Raw genomic sequence first — 25,797 nt, forward strand, 5'->3', positions numbered from 1 at the left:
CAGAGGGGAAAATGGCATCTATCTTCTTGGCTGAAGTTGTTAAGCTCATTTCCTCTACCTCTTTTATCATGCCCTGTTGCATCTTTCTTCTTGTCGTCATAGAAAAAATGCTTCGCATGTACTACCACCGAGTCCTGCCCTCTGATGGGCCACTACGCTGACAAATATACGACTGGCAACATTTCCGATATGAACTTCTTCCTTAACACGGGCGATTCCAAGCCCTATGGACGTAAGTACACCCTTCTACTTGCATCTGACACTGATCAACAGTGAACACCTCTTGAACTACACACACACACACATGCGCGCACACACACACACTTGCATGCGCAGTAGTGCACAGTACAGGCCCGATGCCCCGCCCACGCACAGTACAGGCCCCGCCCCCGACGCCCCGCCCACAAACAGTACAGAATAGAATAGAATAGATCTTTATTGTCATTGTTACAGTTGTTACAACGAAATTAAAGGCCCTGAAGCCCCGCCCAGACATTGGGCAGTGCGGCTCTGCAGATTTACCCTACTCGATCGCTCACAGTAAATAGGTAGTGAAAAATCTAAAATCACAAATAAGAATCAAATACAGTCAGGGATATACATTCTAAAATATACAGCCAAAAATATACAGTACAATGTACAGTAATACGTGTAAAATATCGATTTCGAAAGTAAAAGTCCAGGAAGATTTGCCAGTTGTACTGTCACTCTGTGCTAGTGATGCAGTGAGGCACAGTGGTGTGTTATATAGTCTGATAGCTGTTGGAATGAAGAACTTCCTGTGCTGTTCAGTGTTGCATCTTGGGAGTCTTAGCCTGAACGTGCTCCTATCGGCCAAGTCCGTGTGTAGTGGACGGGAGGGGTTGTCCATGATGGCGTGGAGCTTAGCAAGGCTCCTCCTCTCTGACACCACCATTAGACTAGAGAGTTACTGGCCTTTCTGACCAGCTTTTCCAGCCTGTTTGCGTCCCCCGCTCTCAGTCCGCTGCCCCAGCAGGTCACTGCGTACAAGAAGGCACCTGCTACCACAGACTCGTAGAACATCCTCAACATCCTTGTACAGATGTTGAAGGATCTCAGCCTTCTGAGGAAGTAGAGTCGGCTCTGGCCCTTCTTGTAGAGTGCCTCAGCGTGTTCAGTAAGGAAACAGTGTTTCAAAGAGGGGGTTTGGGGTTGGAGGGGTTTATACTGCGATCACAGATTGTACCTTTAAAGACTCATGTGTGAGAGGCTATTGTACGCTAGTCTGTGTATTTGTATTTGGCGAGTCAAGATGGCTGGTCTGGGTTGAATCATGCACACATCACTCTGTCACTCTATAAGCCCACTGGCAGTCTCCAGGGAAGGGAAGGGGAGAATCCTAACCATGAGATTCATTTGACTTGCTTTAAAAGTGAAATACTAATACTTGTGATGATTTAAGAGACCAGTCACAGCTGTGGAAGTACAAATGGATGTGGCGAATTATCAGGTGCCCCATTATGGTTGTATAAATCGAGACGTCCCAGTCGTTATGGCCCGGGTGCGCACTGCTGTCGGACAGAGATTCCAAAGTTGAAAGACATGTGCCGGCAGAGAAGCGTCTTGATTCTATCATGCAGGAAGTACAGTATAGGCTAATACATTTGTATAGCCTAGACGGAAGCACTTGCAGGCCTTGCCCACTAGGGTGCAGGTGTAGGCAGCTCTATGGGTGCCCTTCTAGTTTCTTATGTATTGTATTATGTAACGGATGGTACCGCGAAGCACAGTCACGAAGGACTTCAGATGTTGTGAAGTGACTGGGGTGAGTAGCGGTACTATGGGTTAAACTCACTCTCACTCATCTTCAAAAAGACACATAGACACGTTGCAAAGAAGTGAGTTCACGTCTTGGTATAGCGGTCTGTGCTGTTGCCCGCGGCGTGGGAGACCCGGGTTAGAAACTCCCTCGGGGCATCTAAGTTTAAGGTGACGATGTCACAACCGTTACATAATATATATATATAAATAAATATATATATATGTATACGTGTGTAGACAACCTTAGAGAAGCTATTCATAGTAGCCTACTCCATCACATGCATCTTGGTAGGAAATAAACAGGTGATTATCATCAAATGACAACTGATGAGCCATGGCGTTGACGCCATATTGGTATGGTTCTCACCATAGATATCTAGTGTTCTATATATATCTATGGTTCTCACACCATGAGAATACTACGAGCGACAAAAAGTGATGAAATTGCTTGATATACAGTACATGTCATTTTCAGGCTACAGCTACAGAGCCAGGGTGACCCTGTCCGGCCCCTTCTGGCCCAACCCGGGCATCATGTACGTGGCTTTGTATGGCGCCGAAGTCCAGACCCAGGAGTTCCAGCTTCACATGTAAGAGGATTTCTCCACCATGTCGTCACGCCTGGATGTATAGAACCAGCTTATCTTTGAATTCTGTGGACAAGAACATTATCTACATTTAGAATTTATATTTAATATTTATATTGACTTTACTTTTTGATTTTAGTTTTTACTATCTTGTATGTATGATTTTACTTTAACTTTTACATATAAAAGTATGTATTTTACCGGTATTATACTGTAATTATCATAATTAACATACACGTTCGGTGTTAGTTTTACATTATTCAAGCTACAATGTCATTTCTGTCTATTACTTCCGTGAACCCTTGCAGGGGAATGACACCCATTTTAACAAGTCACGTGTTCTTCCTGTGCCCCAGGACAGCCCAGTCAGTATTTGTGAACGTGCACCACTCGAAATTGAGCGAGAGAACCCTCCTCCGATTGGTGATGTCACCGGGATGCAAAAGCTGGGGCTGCTCCATAGACAGTGTATGGGGCTCTTGTCTTTTTGAGGCCATAAATGTTTGCGTGAGTCGTTACACCCAAATGAGGTTTACAGTATATTATTGCATTATTAGAAGGTCTGAATCAGAATTGAAAATGTATTTGGGTTTAAGAGCTCACGCAAAAATGTTATGGCCCCATTCATTTTCTATGGAGCAGCCCCAGATTTGACATTCGGTTACAGTACATCACCGATTGGACTGACTGACGGAACTGCCCTGGGGCACAGGGTGGCATCCCATTCTCATGGAAATGGGTGTCATTCCCCTTCATAAATTGTATGAAGTAACGGCCGGTCTCTTTGCTTAATCTTCTCTAAAGCGGCATAATGTCTCCTGGCACGCTATACGAAGTGTTTATCGATGCCGAGAAGGACGTGGGGGAGGTGACAGAGGTGGTGTTCCGCTGGAACAACCACATCTTCAACCCTATGAACCCCAAGTACGGCGCTTCCGAGATCGAGCTGGTGCGACTGGGCAACGACGCCAAGATGTAAGTGTGCCTCCCGTTAAAGGGGAATGCCATCCACTCTGACTTTACGAGGCCGTAACATGTACACCCAGCCTCCGGGGGTTTGCACTGGATCGGAGTGGTTCTCAATCTCTTTGGCGCCAAGGCATACTCTGAAGGGACTGTAGTCGATTGACTGGACTTTTGATACAAAAACCACAGTAGATTAGATTAGTTTAGATTTAAAATGTATTGTCATTATACGGCACAAGTACAGTACAGAGTATGTACATACATATACAGTATGCATACGACTAATCCAATTTAATAAAGAGGCAAAAAGTTAGCCTTCATTAAGTTGCGTTTTGTTCTTGTTGAGTCTAAATCCACAAGTTTAGGGGAATACATTTTTGTTGCCCTGTTTTCTAGCACTTTTTAGCTCCCTATGTTCTTACTGTATGTACAGTGGTGGTATAGTTTAGTTTAGTGCACTAGAAGGCACCATTGGACTTAAACAAAACTTAAAAAAGGACATTACCATTACAACATGTGGGTTCCAAGTTATTCTTGCCTTCTTTTTTCAATCTTTTACGATTACTGAAAAAGGTTATTTTCTGCAAACACCACTACCACAGTATTGGAAAACGTGTTCATCACATAAATCCATGAATGTCAAAACATGTGACTAAAATGTCATGCCAACATCTGAGGTGCATTTATTTTCATGAAAACCTTTTGTTTCCCCCCCTAGAAAGTTGCGATAATACGGTGTCTAAAAGGGAAGAAAATGAATTCCTTCCTCAGATACTGTATTACATCACAATGGCAAAACCTTTCAGAAAACAAACGACACATAATATGTTAGCATGTCATTTCTGTCAAATGTGGTGACTTTCTTCAGCTTATGTGGTGTTTAAGACACATTTTCAGATACATTGGAAGCCTATGGCAGTGGTGAATTGACAGAAAATAACTGCTAAATAACTGCTAAATAACTAAACATTTTAATTTGCCATATGGAAGTAATATAAATCATACAGTTCTCATACAAACACATAAATCCAGTTCCCCCATGGGCAAAAAGGAGCAGGAAGAAGAACAAATTATAATTACATGCCCCCTATTCCTGAACTAAAAAAGTAACACTTACAAAGAAACAGATTAAACAAGAAAAAAAGAAAATATCTCACTATTCAGATTCATATTGATGACAAAATATTTTATTTTTATAATCTTTTTTGAATTGATGAATATTATTACACCCCTTAACTCATTCCCCCGCCAAAGACGAGTATACTTGTTATTGGCCAATCGTTGGACGCCAACAACGAGTATACTCGTTATTTGATCGTTATTTCTTTTATTCACTATTTCCATTCATAAACCATCCAGGAAGGCTGTGTTACCATAGGGAATGAGTCTGAGATCGCAAAAGTCCAAGACCGCCGCCTGGTGGTATGCGGCCGATGTTGCACTCCCTTTGAGACTCTGTAAGTGGCTGTGTGTCGATGAAATTCTTCCGGGCGGACTTTTCTAGTAGCCTGGACCGAGAGCTTTACCCGATCGCATTGAATAGTTTTCGGGACCCCCGATTCATTATGCTGTGGTGGGTTATGTTGTGGCCCAAATGGACATCTAGCAGATGGCAATCAAATAATTGGAATATTCTTTTTGGAATCTCACCGGTCACAGGTAAGCGCAATTTAACGTCAATTTCAGCTGGATTGTGCCTTGTTTTCATAGCCATCAGACAGCGTATGCTGTTGTACTAGCAAATGCCGTTATTGACAATCAATTAATCAGAAACGACCCCCCCCCCTTCATGCATTCATGATGGGACATAATACCGATCATATGCATTTGAATTTTTTATTGTAGCATGTATAGGGACGAAATGCCAATGGATTAAGTATAATATGCGTCACAGCCTATTACTAGCCTCCCAGGAATTACCCTAAACCGCTCTAAAACCATACTTATATTCACCACAGTATAAAACGGGAATGTATGGATGGAAAAAATATTCCTTTTTCACATCTTGAACGATAGATACTCGATGTCAAATGGGCCATAGTATTGCATCCATAGCTATAATATATAGTTATAGCCCTGCAAACAAGGTGACTAAAAACTCCCATTGTTTACAGTGGTGGCAGTAGCTACTACAGGATGAGGCTAATAGCTAGCAGCCAATGAGTTAAGATCGCTATGGAGAGAATTCCACAATTTTACACCAATAACTGGAGGACATGATATGTGCAAACTGATGTTTAAAATAATGTCCTCCTACTAAACTCACTTTCTAAATGAAAAAGATTGTGTTACTTTTCTGGCAGCATCTTATTTCTTGCCCTAAACATAACACTGTTTGAAACTTAACCATGTCTTAATTATTCTAGATTTAACTTGGAACCCACATGTTAAAAAGACATAGGTCCTTTGATAATGGAGTCATAGAGGGCTCCAACCATATTACAATGAATAGGTGCTTATAAGCAATATGATGAACATAGTTCTGAAGCTGTTGACAGAAACTCTTTCAGATTAAAAGTGCACTTAGAGAAGAGAACAAATTCTATGGTATAGGTATATTTCCAATACAATTTCACTGTTTACAATTTAGTTTACAAACATATCCTAGGTTTACATTTGGTTCAGATTTCCTATAAGGATTTAGTTTAATTCATGATGACAAATTAAATAATTGTACATAATACATTAATAAAATAGTTAGTATGGTAAATAAGATGTGCAAAGTAATTTTAAGCTCTGCAAAATGTAAACTGCACCTTTAAATAATAACTTTCAGGATGACTAATTTATATACCAACATCATGCTTCATCCCACGTCTCTCTCTCTCTCTTACAGCTCCAACTTCTGTGCGACTGAGAATGTGGCTGAAAACGTTCTCCAATCTGTCCTCCTGTGTAAAGCCAAGCCAGTCACGATCTAAAAGATGTCACTCAGGGCCTTTCAATAAAGATACATTTTCTTTCATTTGATGCTTTCTTTGTGTCTTTGATGCTTTCTTTGTTCTTTGTGTGTGACTCAGCAACACTTTTTAGACGGCCTTGTCCAGCATGATTACAGAACAAAGAACCTCTGTAGGTCTATCTGTGTGAACTCTATACAAGTACATTTGAAACTTTTGACTCCACACACAAGCTGTAATGGGTTCTTACACACTGGGATCAAGCAAAACTGTGGCAGTGAATAATGAACGTAGTTTGAACTACCAACATCCACCTTTTGACATGAAATTTTAAAACCTTCAAAGATAATAAACGGCTCCTACACTTAACCAAACAGACTTACCGTAATTCCTCTAATAGTAGCCGGGTCTCAAATACAAGCCGGGTCTCTATTAATGGCCGGGTGCGCTCTTGAGCTAAGCAATTATAAGCCGGCCTCCTAATACAAGCCGGGTTACTAATATACTGAGCTGCATACTGAGCTAGTTACTTGATTTCACTTTGAAAACGAAATGACCAGTGACCACCTGTAATTGCACTGTTTACTATTTCATACAGTACTTGGTTTCAATAAATGAACCCAGTACATTTTACTGGGTTCAAACTGACACAAAATGTTGATTTATTCATTATGATCCGTTTGAAAATTTGAAATATAGGCCTCCCTCTTATACAGGCCTCCTCCTAATACAAGCCTGGTACCCGCTACAGTTGAAACAAATACAAGCCGGGGTTACTATTAGAGGAATTACGGTATGTGCCAAGTCCACAATCCTCAGGCAGTGTATAGTCTTGGATAAATTATTGTAAAGTCGCTACTCTCTAAGACAAATTTCTGACAGTTTCATTGTGGTTTGCTCCCCCTCCTATACTTATTACCGTCACTTGAATTAGTTAAACAAGAAAATAGCTGAAAGGATTCTTCCCTATGTGTCCAAATGCTGAAAAATGGCGTGAGAAATAGAAAGGAGAGTAGAACATGTTTGTTCATTTAAAAGTGTTACAAAATTGTATGTACATATGTTATGAGGTGGTGAGCAACTTAACATTACACTCTGATTATTGCTGTGATGTACTTTTATAATTAAATAAATACATGTCATATACATTTGAAATTCATGGTTTGTTGTGTTCTTTATCAGTAGCTTATAAATGTATGTTATGGCAATTCATGATGTATTTTTGTAAGTTTGGGTCCCGGGGAAACACCAAATTTCTCTTTTGGGTCTCGAGCTGAAAAAGTTTGGGAACCCCTGGTCTAAATGGAAACATAGGTCCACCTGCATGGTCTGGATTTTATTTCGCCACCTGTTTTTTCTTAATCCTTGAAGTGTCTATTTTAAGATTTGAACAGGTAACAGGTTGAAATAATGTCCCATGGAGTTTATTTTTAACCCTTTATTACACCTATCCTGAACGAAAACCTGAAAAAGCATAACTTTTGAAGTTAACAACATATAGAGACAAATTAAAACATGTCCCCAAACAATATTGACCCAAGGAATTCAGTTAAATTGTTATTTTTAAGATTCAAACACATCTTAATTCTATTTCAGGACAAGAAAATGCAAAAAAAGCTGAAAATGTTTAGATCACATCTCTATTTTCCCACTTTACTCAAATGTAGTCCATCAGATGAGATCAATTTGAGGTTACTATTGGAAATACAATGTTAATAAAGATTGTATCATGCTGGTATGCCCTAAATATTGTAGATTTTGTGTAAACAAGGCCAAAAGTGGAATACTAATTTGTCCTACATAGACAAATTAACACATTTTCCTATACAATTTGAAATCCAGTGAAATATGTTTTGTTAAGGTTCAAACAAAGTACTATTACAGTACATCTTCTCTGTTGGCACAACATTAAAACCTAAACTATGTACCTGGCCTAGCTAGAACAGGATGAGGAAAGGCCTCTGCCCTGAATGAGTTAAAAACCATTTGGGTGGAATAAACTTTAAAAGTATTTAGGTCGAATAAACCTTTAAAAGTATTTGGCAGAATAACCCAATAGTAGCCAACTGCAGAGCCACAGAGCACGGCGCTCTCAGGCCCGGCGGTCTGGGGCCCCGCTCAGCAGCGCCACCCACCCACCCAATGGCTGAATTGGAGTATTGCACTGTGCGGGCACAGCTGTGAGATCCGCGCGAGGCCAGATATCTTGAATGCATGCGTTTATTTAAACTTTAATTAACAGATTGCAGAATGGGTACAGTACAGTACACACAATTGTTAAGGGGTGCAGACCAGAGAAAGACTTTCGTCTTGTTTACATCAGGGTCCCCCATTTTCAATTCATAATGACACTCAATATACAGATCTAATCTAATCATCTAATCTAAACTAATCATGACATACATATATGCAGTACCGTTACATTTGTGACATACAAGATATGCAAATATACAGTAGTTAAACAGAGATCCTAACAGTAAATATATAGAAGGGGGAGGGAACTGTACATTTGATGAATTGAAAATGGGGGACTATTGATTGTAAAACTCAAAAGTATTATTATAATTCTTCTTATAATATTGAAACATAGCAGCAAATAACTCAGTAGTGCAATAATGACGGCATCCTCTCATGTTATTTAGACTTCATATCAATAGGGTTTAGCTTGGTCAACAACACAGGGAAATTCTACAAACAGGCCAGAGGATGTACATACTGTATGAGTAAAATATATACTTTATAGATTTCTCTTTTCTTTTTTGCTCACATAATATCTTAATATAAAACTCGAGCTCTGCCCCCGTGTTCACATAACTTTCCCAAAACTGACATCCAAGTTGCCTAAACCAGTTTGTCAATTTTAAAAGCTCAGAGGACGGAACAGGTTTATTTGTTTATATTTTTTAATTGATTGATTGATTAGTTTAGATTAGATGATTAGATTAGATTTTTATATCTGTATATTGAGTATGTCATAAATGTCAGTATGAATTGAAAATGGGGGACCCTGATGTAAACAAGACAGAAGTCTCTCTGGTCTGCACCCCCTTAACAATTGTGTGCATTGAGCCGTACTGTACCCATTCTGCAATCTGTTAATTAAAGTTTAAATAAACGCATTCATTCAAGATATCTGGCCTCGCGCGGATCTCACAGCTGTGCCCGCACAGTGCAAGACTCCATTGGGTGGGTGGCGCTGCTGAGCGGGGGCCCCAGACCGCCGGGCCTGAACACGCCGGGCTCTGCAGATGGATGCTTCTCGAATAACCCTCTACCACAAGAGAAGAAAGAACTCTAAAGAAGGATTTTCATTATTATGCTGCACTGACTCCTCCCCCCCCCCCCCCCCCCCCCCCTCCACACTCACACAACCCAGAAGGATGTTTCCCTACTCTGTACACAACGTCTGATTAAACCCACAGTGCCCCAACTCCCAACCGTAATCTACAGATTATAACAGTCTCTTCTCGCCCCCCCCCCCAAAAGGGGACCCCATCCTCCTGACAGAGGGCTGGACGCGTCTATACTTTTACCAACAAACTACCAGTTCCGCATTCTGCGATCTCCTGCCTCTTGACGTTAACCCTGTAGTGACTCATGTTCTCATAACCTGACGACGGGGTCGCCACCGGACAGGAGGTGGTCGCCTTAATCAACCTGGGGGGAGAGGAGGAGAGAGGAGTTAAGAGGGGCGAGGAAAAGGGAGAAAAAGAAAAGAGGAGGGTGAAGGGAGATGGAAGTGAAAACAAGAGGGGTGTTTTAACCTGACTGTTCCTGTGTAATATGGGTGTAACGGTACAGAAGTGATTCCCACTGCATGTTACTACTTTGGGGGACCCGCAAAGTATAATTTCTGTGTTTTTTTACTCAGTGACTGAGCACTCATTTGCATTGGTGGCAATGAGTGCTCGGTGAGTAAAACAAAATTAAAAAAACATAAATTATACTTTGGGGGGAGCCACCCATAAATTACAAATTTGATATAGATCATGTTCTTTGTTGGTTTGTGAGGATGTTAATACACACTTGGTAAGATGTGTGTATGAAAGAAGACCACAAAAAACAGCAGTGACTGCTCTCTGCTGTTTAACACGTAAGGACCTAGACACCATCACCAGTTGTAGGTTGTCTGAAGTGCAGTGTTACTATGAAAATTCACTAGAATGCAGGATTTGAAAAAATGAATGACATATTTTTTCGTCCAAATCCTGCATTCTAGTTAATTTTCATAGTAACACTGCACTTCAGACAACCTACAACTGGTGATGGTGTCTAGGTCTTTACGTGTTAAACAGCAGAGAGCAGTCACTGCTGTTTTTTGTGGTCTTCTTTCATACACACATCTTACCAAGTGTTAGCACCTAGGGCTGCATTTTAAATTTCGTTGTACCATTCATGTGACAATGACAATAAAGATAATTAATTCATTAATCTGTACTAGTATTGATACATTTATGGAGTGATATGAATCTCGGCCATCATGTACCGAGCCCGTCGGGCTTAAAGGAATGTGATTTCATTTGTTATGGAGACATTTATTTTGACAAAGTTAGGGGGGTGCACCGTTCCTGGAGGTACTGCAATACCAGGTCGATGCGTGGAGTGGACGGAGCAAGCCCCTTTTACATCTCCCTGCTCCAAAAATCAATTTAATATATGGTCCCCGGATAGGGGACGTATCAGATATTAAACTGATAAGAACAGATTTTTTGATTTTAATTGATTGAATTTAATAATGAATAAACACAATAATGACAAAATAGTTAGTTACTTGTGCAACAGGTTGCTCTGTAATTCACATAAACCCACAAGGAGTTAGATGGTAGAAAAACCATCTAGAAAAAGACAATACATTGACAAAACATTACTCTAAAATAAACACTTCTTGTGAAAGTAAAAAAAAAAAGTAAACATGTCAACAATGTTGACAATATGTGACATTAGTTCAACACGTCACTAGTGTGAAATAAGAATCTACTTCCAGCCCCAGCATTGAGGACAGATCAGCCTGCCCCAAGCACATTGGTTCAGTCGTTACAAGTTGCTTCCTTGTGTTGGAAGAGTAGTTTCCACCGTCCGTTCCTTTAGCAGGCTCTGGAGACAGCATAATGCCTAGACTGTCCAGATCGGTCTCCACTGGGTACAGAGCTGAAAACTCACACAGTGGGGAGGGGTCGAAGTTGATGGACTGGATGTACTGTAGGACGTCCTCCAGATCATAGTCTATACTGCCAGAATTCAGAGGGCTGTCAGCAGGAACTAGACTGGCTGCACTAAACCCTCCCGATGAAGCAGATATAGCTTGGGAGGACTGCAATGGTTCCAAGGAGTACTGCTGGCTGTATTTAGGCATGGAGTGGGCAGAGGTACTGTCGTTCAGCATCAGAGGGATCTTTCTCTTCATGGCCAGTTTCAGACTGGCAACTTCCCTCCTCAAAGCCTCGTTCTCGTGTTTCATAGAGATGTAATAGGCTTGGATGTTCTCCTGTTCTCCCTTCATCAGCTGAACATCACTGAGGATCTTTTTAGACACCTCCTCAGGAAACACCTTCAGCTCATCCTGCTTCAGATTGGACACATTGGTGACTTTGCGTTTGATGTTCTTCAGCAGCTGATCTCGTCCTCTGAGGAAATTAGGGTGTTGGAACTGTGGTCTAACTCCTGTTTCACAAGAACCCCATGCTCGTGGACCACCTTTACGGAATCCATATATGTTGAGTTGTCGCACGAAGCTGGCCATGTTGTTGTGCTTGAAAAACTTTGGAAGAACCTCCTTGGAGAAGCGACCCTGGTCAAATACATGAAAACTAGTTCCATTTGTGCTCCAGCAGATGAGAGGGTCAGTTTCTGGGTCTTCCACCAGTGTCCAAAGTTTGCTCAGAAAAGCTGGAACGCTGCTGCGGCTAACGACCACACCTCCAGATCCACCGCTGTGAAACTCCATGCTCCCAAAACGACAAGGATTCAATAAAACAAAGCCACCGTTCACAAGTCAACAGTCTGAGTTAGTTAGTAGATGCAGACTGATAAGAACAGATACTACACTTGATCTTAGCCAAAAGGCCGAGAACTTCGAGAAGCGATACCGTTAAACTGACCGGCGGAGCGGCGTCATTCCCAGACAACTCACTCTCGGTCGTGGGTTTATGCAGAGATGATTCATAATATCTCTTAACGTGTAAGATAAATACTATGTGTAGCGTCCGATATATGGATATGTCTACATTTATACAAATGTAACCGTAGATGAATTATTTAAGAACAATGTAACGCTATTCAAGTATACTTCCCAACACATCCGCGTCACGTGGCAGCCACACGAGCTAAATATCAAAACTCAAAAACACCTAAAAGAGGAAGAGTTGCATATATTTTCTACTAATCTGAATCATATAGACAAAGGAAATTAATAACCTCAACCGAACGCTCAGCGGGTGACATCAAGTTGACTTTACGATCCAATCTCTCCCTGTTTTTGTGTTCTGTTCTCTCACGTTGCAGATACACACGGAGCTCTGGCTCCATCTGCTGGACAATCAAGCGAACTGCACTTGGCGTAGACGAGGTAACTCCACGACCAATGTCCTCAAACTGAAAACATGTAATTTCATTACAGTCCCCTCGTATTCATACTGAGGGAATGGGGTTTATATACTGGGGAAATAAACAGAATGAAATGCAATTGATGAAACGTTGAACCGTTGCTCATTTGAAGGTGTGAATATCTGGTGTGTCCTGCTGCACGAGGACCAGGCCTCCCTCCTCGAGTCCACCATTTGCAAACGAGGCCGTATTTTAACTACATGATTTCAACTTCAGATCTAAATTGTATCGCTTATAATTATTATCTATGTATTTCTACCATTACTCTGCCATACGTGTACCTCCCCTCCCCCATGCTGCCATTGATTGGAAACTGTATTTAACAGATTGCAGAATGGGTACAGTACAGCTCAATATACACACAATTGTTAATGAAATGCAGACCAGAGAGACTTTCGTCTTGTTTAGATCAGGGTCCCCCATTTTCAATTCATAGTGACGCCCGAATTCCCCCAAGATGGTCAATAAAGGAATATCTTACTTTAAAACTATGCAACGTTACTCCAGAGGCAGTGAGTTGAGCTTTTAAACGTCTGGCTGTTAGAAATACTTGAACCTCTTGCCTCACTGGTGAGACTGAGACGTTAATAATAGTCTCTGAAGAAGCTCCAGCTTTTCCATCCCTGCTGCATCTGATCAAAACACTCGACGACAGAACAGAACTTAGACTGAAGTGGACATGCATTTTATTTTACATTTAACGCTAGACTAGGGAACTAAAAACAAATGGTTTTGACACACACACAAAAAATCAATGAAAACTAATTGTTGACAACAAGTAATAAAGAAAACAAATGCACATAAATACTTACTAGAGTTGCATGTCTTACGTTTCCAAAACATCCATGAAAACCGAACACGACCAGACGGTTTGGTCCTCTAACGTTGGTTTATGTCTCTTTCCATGTCCAACTTGTCTTCTTAACACTTTAACTTCAGTAGCGCGGTGTAAAATACTCAAAAGGTACAGGTTATATATTCCAGTATGCCATGGTGGTATTCACTGGTATTCATTTGTTCCTAACGCAACAAGAGGATATTGTGCCGAATTGCACAAACAATTGACTGTGGGGATGGGCCTGGGGGGTTGTCCCAGGTGTCCTGATGCTGTGCAGTCCTGCGCATTGCAACACATGGAGGTGTTAAGTTGTGGACGTGGGGGGGGGCTTCAGCCAGTTCAAGACCAAGTTAGTTGGGTTGGTGTCCCACTTTCTAAAAGCAAATATCCTAATTACTAATTTACTTCCAATGGAATTTGTAATTATGGCCTACAGAGGGGGGGGAGGGGGCAGACAAACAGGCACGTTGGGAACCCCTGGCTTATAGAAGAAATCTGGATATTGGGCCACTGCAAATTCGCCCCCTACTGGCCATGGCAGGCATCAACGTTATTAGATCACTTTTAGGGGGGCTGTGCCTTTTATCTTGCTTTTATCACAAAACGCACAATTCTGTTGAACATTTGAGCTAAGCTGAACCACTATTTATGCTATTAAGTTCTCGTCTATTTTTAGAAATGTAATTGGTCTGCTTTAAAAAAAAAAAAAAAAATTATCTCAAACCTAATTTTAATTGGTCTACTGTATAAATTAGCTACAGTAGATTTAGCTAGGCCTATCCTAATAGAAGGGCTGGCAGTTAACACCCTATTATGCTAAAACATGCATTTGTTTGTTGTCCACTTAGATCCTGACAGTATATACATATGATGGGGAGGAGACTGTATCAGGAGGGGGTGGGTGGGAGAGAAATATACATACAGTGGGGAGAGAATATATACATACGGTGGGGAGGAGACTGTACATTAGGAGGGGGTGGGTGGGTGGGAGAAAAATATACATACGGTGGGGAGAGAATACATACGGTGGGGAGGAGACTGTCTATTAGGAGGGGGTGGGGTTTTTAGGACATTTACGGTGGCCAGTTTCGAAATCCAGCCTCCCGTAGGTGCTCTTTAAGAGCGGTTTTGAATGTGGGTAGGGATTCACATTCCTTTACAGCTTTGGGTAGGGCGTTCCACATTGATGTGGCATAATTGCAAAACGTATTTAGTCCCTTGTTTGAGCCGAATCTGGGTTTAACATGATTTGTTGAGCTCCCTCTGGTGTTGTGGTCGTGGTATTCACTGACCTTTGGGAAGTATTTTGACATGTACATGGGTACCTTAGTCGTATAGTGTATCTTGTAGACCAGGCCCATTGCAAGTTGCTGTACTCTGTCGTCTACTCTAATCCTAGGTTGTCAAAGTGGGCAGGGGTGAGGTGGGTTCTGGGGTTCAGGTCAAGTAGTAGTCTGACCAGTTTGTTTTGTGATGTTTGTAATTTTGTTTTAAGCGCCTTTGAGGTGCTTTGGTACCATGAGGTGCACGCATAGTCATAGTACCCTTGAATGAGTGCTCCTGCCAGAGTCTTCAGGGTATTCTTGTTTACCAGAGAGGAGATCCGGTACAAGAATCTAGTTCGTTGGTTGACTTTTTTTATTACATTGGATGCCATTTTGTCACAGGAAAGATTTGCCTCTAGGATGGAACCCAGGTAGGTAATTTCATCTTTCCTTGTGACAATATTGTCACCCACTGTAACTGAGAAGCCGTCGGTCTTGCAGAGTTTGTTATTTGAACCGAAGAGAATGGACTCTGTTTTGCCCAAGTGTAATGATAGTTTGTTATCAGCGAGCCATATGCAGATTTTGCCTAGTTCCGAGCTGAGGGTTTTTTCAACCTGCAACTTGTTCTTGTCAGAGACCAGCAGGGCTGAGTCGTCCGCAAACAGGAACAAGTTGCAGTCACAGGCTGATTAAGGTTAAGGTTAGAGTTCGGAATCAGGGCTGGTGGTCTAAAATGTTCAATCTATCAATCAATCAAAGCGGGGAACATAGAACCCGGGGAACATAGACATGCTCCCAAATATATGAAGTCCATTTGTGTTGGTTATCTGATTGATGTCGTCAGGCTGGAAGTATTTTTGTTCTTCACGCGTCAACTGCTTGTTTACCAACGTCACAGCCACCACGCTGCTTGCACTCGCTGCTATATACCGATTAGCTAACGTTAGCTTAATAGCGTCTGTTAAATGGAAGGAGTAAGCCGGCCACTAAAAAGAGAACCCACCGCGGGGTTCTCAGATGAAAAGGATCAGCGGGACCACCTAACAAAAAGTTTCGAGAGGAGAGGACGTTTGAAGAGACTGGCTAGGCAGCGCTACTGGGGGCTGTAGTGGTGAGTTAACTTGTTCCGTGTGCCGCAACGATGTCAAAAAGAAAAACAGAAACAACACGTTTGTCATTGTCGTGTTACTTCACAGTACAATATGTGAGTCCCCTGCTGTGGTTGTGAGTATACGTTTATTAGCTTAACTCCGTAGCAACATCACACAGGTGTATCTGTAGACAGTCTCCTCCTATATATTCTCTCTGTCAGGATCTATGGGTAACATTACTGTATATTTGCATATCATATATGTCACAAATGTAACAGTACTATATACCTGTAGTATGTCCCTATGCCATAAATGTCATGATGTCAATGTCATGCATGTCATAAATGTCACTGAATTGAAAATGGGGGACCCTGATGATGTAAACAAGACAAACGTCTTTCTCTGGTCTGCATCCCCTTAACAATTGTGTGTATTGAGCCATACTGTATTGTACCCATTCTGCAATCGGTTAAATATTGATTGATTGTTATAACGGATTGCAGAATGGGTACAATACAGTACAGCTCAATACACACAATTGTCAAGGGGTTGCAGACCAGAGAAAGACTTTCCTCTTTACATCAGGGTCCCCCATTTTTAATTCATCATAACATATATGACATACATGACATACAGATAGATAATACTGCTACATCTATACATTTATGACGTACCAGATTTACACAGTATTGTTTGTGATACAATAAGAGTCTAAAAAAGAGAGCATATACATTTGACGAAGAAACTGTACATTGGAGGAGGTTGGGTGGAGGGGGGGGGGGACTGTACATTGGAGGTGGTTGGGGAGGGAAGGGTTGGGTAGGCGGGGTGGGGGGGTAACTGTACATTGGATTATCGACGAAACCGAAACAAGTAGGCTCCCTTAAAACGCCAACGCTATTAAAAAGAAATACAGTGGAGGTTAAAATAAGAATATGACTTGGCCTGAAAAAAATTTCAGTCAGGAGATTTTTTTTTGCTTTAATCCCTGTGAACATAACCCGGTTGCAGTACATTTCAGACAGGCAGGACACAACATCAGCACACTAAGGTACACAGGCATTGAAAAGGTAGAGACCAGCCAGAGGAGGAGACCATGGCAAACTACTCTTGCAGAGAGAAACCTACCATCTACACACCCTTCAGACTATGGCCCCTCTTGGACTTAATGAAGAGTTTGATATCAAACCCTTCCTGTAAACACACATTCCGTCTCTGTTTTTAAGTTCTCATTATATTTCTGTGAAAGTGTGATACATCTAGCTACTATGGTTATTGAAACTATGTATGTTCTAACATTTAAGCTGTAATTTTTTTTGCAAATTTGTAGCCTATAGGCTAATTGATTCAAACTTTTACCTGGTTCATCCCCTATGTATATATACCCCACCTCTTTCACATGTTGGTGACGCTTGACAAAGGCCACAGGCCGAAACGTTGTGTTTATTTGAATAAAACTTGGGAACACTACAGACGGTGTGCCGACTTCTTTTTGCAACTTTACACACTCACTTTAACGCTACATTATATTTATCTATGTAGAGATTTGCACATTCATACCTCGTTTGCATTTCGTCGCTGGCGGAAGAAAGCCTTGTAACTCCAAAAACCCAACTTTTCAGGAGATGAAAAAAAACAAACACAGATTTGAGGGCGAATAGTTACGAGGTTTAGACAGATGATCGGTTTTAATGCTTTCCCATCGTCTAAACTTTGTAAAACCACACACACATGGAGGATGATCTACTGAATTGATTTATATAAAAAAAACAATTTAAATGGAGTTATGAGGTTTGCTCATACAGAACAAGGCATTTCACTGTAAAGTATGTGTATTTTATTTGTGACAAATAATAAACAAACTTGAAACGCATGGAAACAGGGGACAGAGCCTTTAGTGCGGCGGCCCCCACCCTCTGGAACTCTCAGCTGAGATCCACTCAGAGCCACATCCCTGGACTCCTTCAAGACAGAACCTGAAAACCTGTCGTTCATCGTTATTATTATTTCTTCTGCTTATGTCTTATTTGTCTTTTTGTTGCTTAGTAAAGCATCCTTGGGTTTCATGAAAGGCGCTTCTGTATATAAATCATCAATAAATTCATGTTATTATTTGAGACAGTAACAGGCCAGTCTTCCTCAGGTGGCTGCCTGACTAGACCCTCTGCCTACAGTAGCTCTGATCTCTCACAGGGGATGGAACCCCTAACCCTGGCAGTGTTAGTGCCTTGCTCTACACATTGAGCTACACAGGGAATGGAACCCCTAACCCTGGCAGTGTTAGTGCCTTGCTCTACCCTCCCAGCTACTGTACATAGGGAGTGGAACCCCTAACCCTGGCAGTGTTAGTGCCTTGCTCTACCCTCCCAGCTACTACATAGGGAATGGAACCCCTAACCCTGGCAGTGTTAGTGCCTTGCTCTACCCATCTCGCTTCACAAGGAATGGAACCCCTAACCCTGTATGTATATGATGTAACCCCCGTCTAGCCGGGGAAGGTTTGACCGAAGCTACACACATTCATTTAATTTGTATTTGTTTTCCGTTCATGGTAATGCAGTTCCATAAAACTCCAACCCACACGAGACCAAAACAAAACATTTAAACTAGGGATGTCCGATATTATCATTCAAGGGTACTACGACTATGCTTGCACCTCAAAGGCGCTAAAAACAAAATTACAAACATCACAAAACAAACTGGTCAGACTACTGCTTGACCTTACCCCCAGAACCCACCTCACCCCTGCCCACTTTGACAACCTAGGATGGCTTAGAGTAGACGACAGAGTACAGAAACTTGCAATGGGCCTGGTCTACAAGATACACTATACAACTAAGGTACCCATGTACATGTCAAAATACTTCCCAAAGGTCAGTGAATACCACGATCACAACACCAGAGGGAGCTCCACAAATTATGTTAAACCCAGATTCGGCTCAAACAAGGGACTAAACACGTTTCGCAATTATGCCACATCAATGTGGAACGCCCTACCTAAAGCTGTAAAGGAATGTGAATCACTACCCACTTTCAAAACCACTCTCAAAGAACACCTACGGGAGACTGCAATTCGAAACTGGCCCCTGTAAATGTCCTAACCCAACCCCCTCCAGTGTACAGTAAATTACCTAGTATGGTTGTCAATATTCCAATGTACAGTTTTGCTTGTAGTTGTACAGTGCCCCCCCCCCCTCCAATGTAGTTTTTACGTCAAATGTATATACTCTCTTTTCTGGACTCTTTTTGTATCACAAACAGTACTGTATTTGCAAATCTGGTATGTCATAAATGTATAGATGTAGCAGTACTGTTCAATCTGTATGTCGTATGTCCTGATGAATTGAAAATGGGGGACCCTGATGTAAACAAGACGAAATTCTTTCTCTGGTCTGCATTCCCTTAACAATTGTGTGTATTGAGCTGTACTGTATTGTACCCATTCTGCAATCTGTTAATAAAGTTTTCAATCAATCAATCAAAACCGATATTGGCATTAAAATGTAATATCGGAAATTACCTTTATTTACCCAGGCAAGCAAGAACAAATTCTTATTTTATGTATTGTCAAAAGTATGCATAATGTTGTGTTAATTCCATGACAAGATATGTAATGTTAATTACCTGAAACCCCCGCATATATCGGTATCGGTTGATATCGGTATGGAAATTAAGAGTTGGACAATATCGGTATATCGTAAAAAAGCCAATATCGAACATCCCTAATTTAAAAAAGTGCAATACCAAAGTGGGGCTCTTTTGCCTAGAGCTAGAGGCCACTGTTTTACAGGGGTTAGATTCTAGCTTTAAAGGCTCCACGAATCTAACTTTAAAGGCCCCAGAATGACAATCACAGTAAAGCACTCAAAAAAGCACACAAACAAATGTTCAATGTTAGCTTGCTAGCTAACGTTACTAATGTTGCATAACATTAGCTTGTTAGCTAATGGGTCAACCGTAATGCACATATAGCCCTATTGGCTACTGTAAAGCAAATCCATATCCATGACGTTTTTACAGGAAATGCAAAAAATACATGAAGTCAAATAGCATTCTGCTAGCAGTTTCATGGGGACTTTTTAAGGAAGGCGTCAGATGCTGGCATGTTTTTTTTGCTAATGAAAGAATATCCATAAAAAGTATCCATCTATAATCTACCATATCTATTAGTTTATAATTCTATCTATTGTAAATTACTTAACCAAATCTGTGTTGGCCCTGTATTCTGATGTGTGCTGATACAGGGAATGCCTTCAAATTCCATACAACTCCTGTTAGGAGACGAGTCTGTTCTAAAAATGTTGTAATCCAATCCTAACTAGTTGACCAATACATATTTCTTTATTTGGTCTTGTATTCTGATCCTATTTCTGAAGCATGTTCATTGGCTTAGTGACGACATAAAGGAAGCTAGATTCATCCCGTTCCTTGCAGAATATAGAATGTCTGCCCGTTGCAATGTAATTTCCTTGCAACGTCTCCCGTCTGTAATTTATGCTCGATTCACTTTTGGAATAAACCGTTGAAAGATGTTTCTACCTTTCATAATTGGATATTATTGATAACCTTGACAATTTGGGTATTGAATAGTCAGATATACGAGTCAATTTGGTGACGGGATTATTTGACAATTTATATGAGATTATTTAACAAAGGAGAGCGATAACTCAACGATTGTCAAACCAGTGATCATCCAGTTGAAGAGCTTCCACCATTAACCAAACACACTGACGTTTGTGTTTCTATTGTGAATGGTTTGAAAAGAAAGTGAAGTGACTGTGGAAGAGACTGGGTCTGCGTGGAGGGGTCTGTTGAAAAGTACAGTTATTAAACCAATTTATTATTAGGAACACAAGAAGATACAGAGTTTGACACGTCTTACTGGAAGAAGAGTGGGGGCCTGGCAGGACAGAGGACAGAGTATTTACATTCTCCTGCTTCAAGCACCACACTACAAACAGCGGTCACCTCCTGGTCAAGTTGCTTATGAATTATAACCTCAACTGGCTTTAAAGACCCAATCCAGATGTGAACACGTGTTTTCATTGCCTCTCGTGCCATTTTCAAGCTGCAAAACGTTCTCTACATTTGTTTGTAAGTACAGTGACCTATAATTTAGACTGAAAGCTGTTTTTAAGAGAGAAGAAAGAGAGGGCGAGAGATGGACCCAGAGGAGTGAAAGACAATTAACTTTTTTTTCTCCTTTTCTTTTTTATTATTAAATCTAAACAACAAATTAGTCATGGATTTATGTTAATAATGACCTTAAAATATATCCAGTTAAATAGTTAATAGAATTCTGCGTTGGAACCTGATCCTCCATAGAGCCGACCTTAACGTTCAAGAGTCGATGGTTTTGACAGATTTTTTTGCGTGAGTTTCTGACTTGACCAGGAAGTGAGACTCAAAGCAACACATTCATCACAGGCTGAAACACCATGTTGGAGGGAAAAAGGAATTCACACAGTTCTTTAGGATTTGAGTGTCAAAAAGTCTCATGCAAAATTAAATAATAATAATAAAAAAGGAGAGCTCATTTTAACCAAACAAAACAAACAGAAACAATAAAACAAAGAATTATAAAAATAAACTTGTGGAGTAACTGCTGGTTAGAACCTCAGCATTACAGATGATGCATACACAATTCTACTTTCCCATACAAGATATATATATATTTTAATAACACTTTGGTTTAGTTTAAAATGAATTCTATGTAATAAAATGTATAATACATTAACAGATTTATCTAAAAAAGAAAAAAGAAAAAAAAGTTAAATTAACTCAAAATAAAAAAAGCATGAAGAAACAGTTAAAACATACAATTACATTTTTTGTTTCATTTCGTTTTTCGTCGTCAGAGCTCATTACAATATTGTAGCAGGAAAATAACAGACACTTCATACTGATTCTTCTGTACAACATCTACAACTGGTTGCTGGTGAGAGAAACGGACTGGGACAATTGATAGGGGACACAGGATAGGCTGCCTTATCAACCAATCACAACAAACGATAACGTATGAATCACTGTTTAATTGTATCCTAAAGATTTTTTTTATAAACCCTGGTTATGTGGCTCCACTGGTGGACCCTGAAGGAATCCTCACAAAATCAGAAGCTGGTCGATTTCAAAAATAATTTCACACTTGAGGCACACTATGGGGCCGCTCCGACCGCATTAAATTCATTTCCAATGTAGAGCGTGTGTGGTGCCTCGCGTTGTACTTCATGGCTGCGTACGCTCGTTGGGAGGCTGGGAGCATGCCTATGTTCTCACATTTCCTTTTTCTGATTTGAACCCGCTTTCTCTTAATTTGGTAGCCAATAGGGAGGTGTAGTGGTTACGTCATTGCCGTTTCCGGCCGGTTCACCTCGCAAAATTGCAACGTATTTCCCCATTGCCCATTTCTAAATCGCCTTGTTTAAAACAAATAAAGCATGAACATTTGCATGGTGTACCTTTCTGTGCGTATTCATCCACAATCTATAGCTCAACATGAAAATATTCGGAATTCATCGTAAAAAAAAAAGAAAAATCGCAGAATTTTATTTCAACCAAAAATGATTTAACAATAATGTTAGTGATAGAAGGGAACTCATTTTGTGCAAAATTGGAAAGCTTTCCAATCATGAGGCAGAATTGTTACAATAGCCGATAATCCATTTTCCCCAATGATAAATCCCTATACGGGTGGACCTCGCGGGCGGTCCAAAGTGACGTCAGACTACACCTCCCTATTACACCCAACTTATTATCCAATTGCCCTCTGGTAGTAGAGGGTTCGTCCGGGAACATAGGGCCTAATGTTATGATGGGTCAACTTCGACCTTTAATTATAGCGCCCCCATCGGGCCGATTGGGGTCATTGGGCAGCACTCGCACGCGACTTCCAATCATTGGGCAGGATTTCGTGTCACTACCATTTAGCATCTCACGGGAATTTGTGCAAACATTTTCTGAAGGAGAAAAATAATAAACCGGCATAAAAAGAATAGGGTTTCAGCCCCTAATTAAGATGAATAAAGACTAGACAAGGCTCGACTAGAACCTTTAAATTGATCTTATTTCTTCTGTTGCAACAAACTAAACGACCCTCTGGGTTTACTGGTAGAATGTTGGTCCAACTAAACCTGTGGAACCAAATGGAACGTTTTATTAAATCTGAGGGAAATCTCGTTCCGGGCGACCCTTCCGACCAAGATGGCTGACTTTCACCAACTAACGGTTAGCTAGTTGGCCAACAGTGTTGTTCACTTCTTTTGTCAAGACTTGTCTGTATTTCTAAATACAGAGGAAACCTATTTTACCCCGGAACGAGATCGACACCACAGTAAAAATGTATTGTAAACACAACCACTTCCTTGAACCAGTGTGGGAGGGGCCTGTGATCAATATCCTGGATGTACTAACTCTAAGGATCAGGTTGAAGACTAGTGAGCTGGTGCACGTGTATTGATGTACTAGTTTACAAATGACGGCGGAGTTGTTCCATTTTATTTAACATCTGATTCACAACCCGCCCCCCACCCCCCGTCTGGCCAGAGATGGGTCAGTCTGCTGGCCAGTTCATTGTTTAGTCTACATTCAATCTGCTGCCCAGTGGACCAGGACTGGGCTCAACCCACTCTCACTTCAACTCCCTCAGAGGGTAGATTTCCTTCAAAAATGAAATATTGAAAACACTTTCATCAGAAGGGTGTCATAGAAAACCTATAAGGAGGGGAAGAAGTCCTTTGTTGTCACACAATTATGCAATGCTCCTCTGCAGCCAGTAGGAGTCGCTACAACGACACATTATGTTTAAGTCAATCTGGGACACAAAATGGTGCAACATGATTGAAAACAACCCAATCAGAATGAGTACTCTGGGAGGATACCAAATGGTTTGCAGTTTCTGTTTCAGTTTGTGAACTGAAGTGAACGGAGGCCAGCCCTTCAGAGAAGCATCAGTCAGAGGAACAGAGAGAGAAGAGGAAGGAGCTCACGACGTCACACTAAAACATCACCTTTTAACCCTTTCACGACCACACTACCAAATGGTTAACCCTTTCACTGCGACAATACAGAAGGTTAACCCTTTCACTGCCACACGACAAAAGGTCAACCCTTTCACTACCACACTACCAAATGGTTAACCCTTTCACTGCGACACGACAAAGGGGCAACCCTATTTCTTGGATAAAGTCAAATTATAAATCATGATCATTCAAGTGGAAATCCTGGAAGCCGGCGAGATAAAACTCTAAAACGTGTCGTCCTGCACAGTAACTTCTGTTAAAACTCTTATGTTGTTTCACCCAGATCCATTCTAATATACATGTAGATCCCCACAAGACACCATTGCTTGACTATGTACAGGGATAAGAACCAGCACAGCGGGACAACCGACGGTACGTCCGAAAGAAGGACAACTAAGTTAGTGGCAGTTTTACCGAGCTGCTTCAATCATGTCGTCAACTGAACAAATAGTAGAAAAGTCCCTGCTACACTCGAGAGAAAGGCAATTCAGTTTGCTTAGAAACAATAGCTGCCTAATCAACCAATGACAACGGTCCCTTCTAGGCCAGGGCACCAATCAGGTAGTCAAGAAACACCACTAACCCAAACCTGATGAATGAACCAGTCGCAACATTGATGGGGAAGGAAGCGCCAGTATCGGCCAGGGATGGGTGTGAGGAATGGATTACTCGAGTACTCGCTGTTTCAACTCAACTCGAGGGTGCTCGGTTTTTATTACATTTTAATGTTTTCATTTGGTTACCACCGAATCGTTTTGCCACTGAAACAGAAATCTCACTCTGAAATCCTGCAAGGCGTGAGTTGTTGCAGGAAGACAACTGGAAGCTGTGGAGCATGGAGCTAATGTCCTCCTGTATCCAGCCTCTTTGCTAGCGTTGCAGGAACTAATGTCCTCCTGTATCCAGCCTCTTTGCTAGCGTTGCAGGAACTAATGTCCTCCTGTATCCAGCCTCTTTGCTAGCGTTGCAGGAACTAATGTCCTCCTATATCCAGCCTCTTTGCTAGCGTTGCAGGAGCTAATGTCCTCCTATATCCAGCCTCTTTGCTAGCGTTGCAGGAGCTAATGTCCTCCTATATCCAGCCTCTTTGCTAGCGTTGCAGTGAAAGGTTTGTTGCACAGCTAGCTTAGCGTTATCTAAAAAGATAGTTTGTATTTTGTGCATTTCCAAATTGTGCCAACAACATGTCGCCCACTTTGCGTAGTGTGTTCATATACTATACTATAGATACAGACATCCGTTCCATGAGCAGAGAGACCTGCTGCAGACAGAGTGGAGGTAATGTTATTATTACAAATGGTAACCGACTGTTCTAACTGACGATACGCATTAAGCATAGTGTATTGCTGTGCGTTGTTATGTCAGCGAGACTAAATAAAATCTGTAGCGTGCGACACACTCTTTAACCCTTTCACTACCACACTACCAAATGGTTAACCCTTTCACCATGACAATACAGAAGGTTAACCCTTTCACTGCCACACTACAGACGGTTAACCTTCTGTAGTGTGGTAGTGAAAGGGTTAAGATGCGTTCTAATAAAAATGTATTTCCCTAAACAATTACTTGAGCACTACTGGAATAATTCACGAGTACTGGACCTGGGAAAACGTTTCCTCGTGCCCCTGCCTCGTTCCGGCTACACAGATCAGACGGTCCTCGTGCCCCTGCCTCGTCGCGGCTACACAGATCAGACTGTCCTCGTGCCCCTGCCTCGTCCCGGCTACACAGATCAGACGGTCCT

The 25,797-nt window shown here is 41.3% G+C and overlaps 1 protein-coding gene across 1 annotated transcript in view; it reads left to right on the forward strand.

Annotated features, from left to right (window-relative positions):
* LOC311229790 (inactive pancreatic lipase-related protein 1-like) overlaps positions 1-6,256 on the forward strand; it is a gene marked incomplete at its 3' end in the record, with an annotated part of 53,189 nt that extends 46,933 nt beyond the window's left edge. Inside the window, exons 10-13 of the mRNA XM_084315864.1 lie at positions 103-232; positions 2,258-2,372; positions 3,174-3,344; positions 6,172-6,256. Of these exons, the coding sequence (XP_084171990.1) occupies positions 103-232; positions 2,258-2,372; positions 3,174-3,344; positions 6,172-6,256 (501 nt within the window). The remainder of the gene's footprint in view (positions 1-102; positions 233-2,257; positions 2,373-3,173; positions 3,345-6,171) is intronic.
* Between the last annotated feature and the right edge of the window lie 19,541 nt (positions 6,257-25,797).

Source organism: Notolepis coatsorum, assembly GCF_963971535.1.
Source record: "Notolepis coatsorum genome assembly, chromosome: 6".
NCBI classification, from domain to species: Eukaryota; Metazoa; Chordata; class Actinopteri; order Aulopiformes; family Paralepididae; genus Notolepis; species Notolepis coatsorum.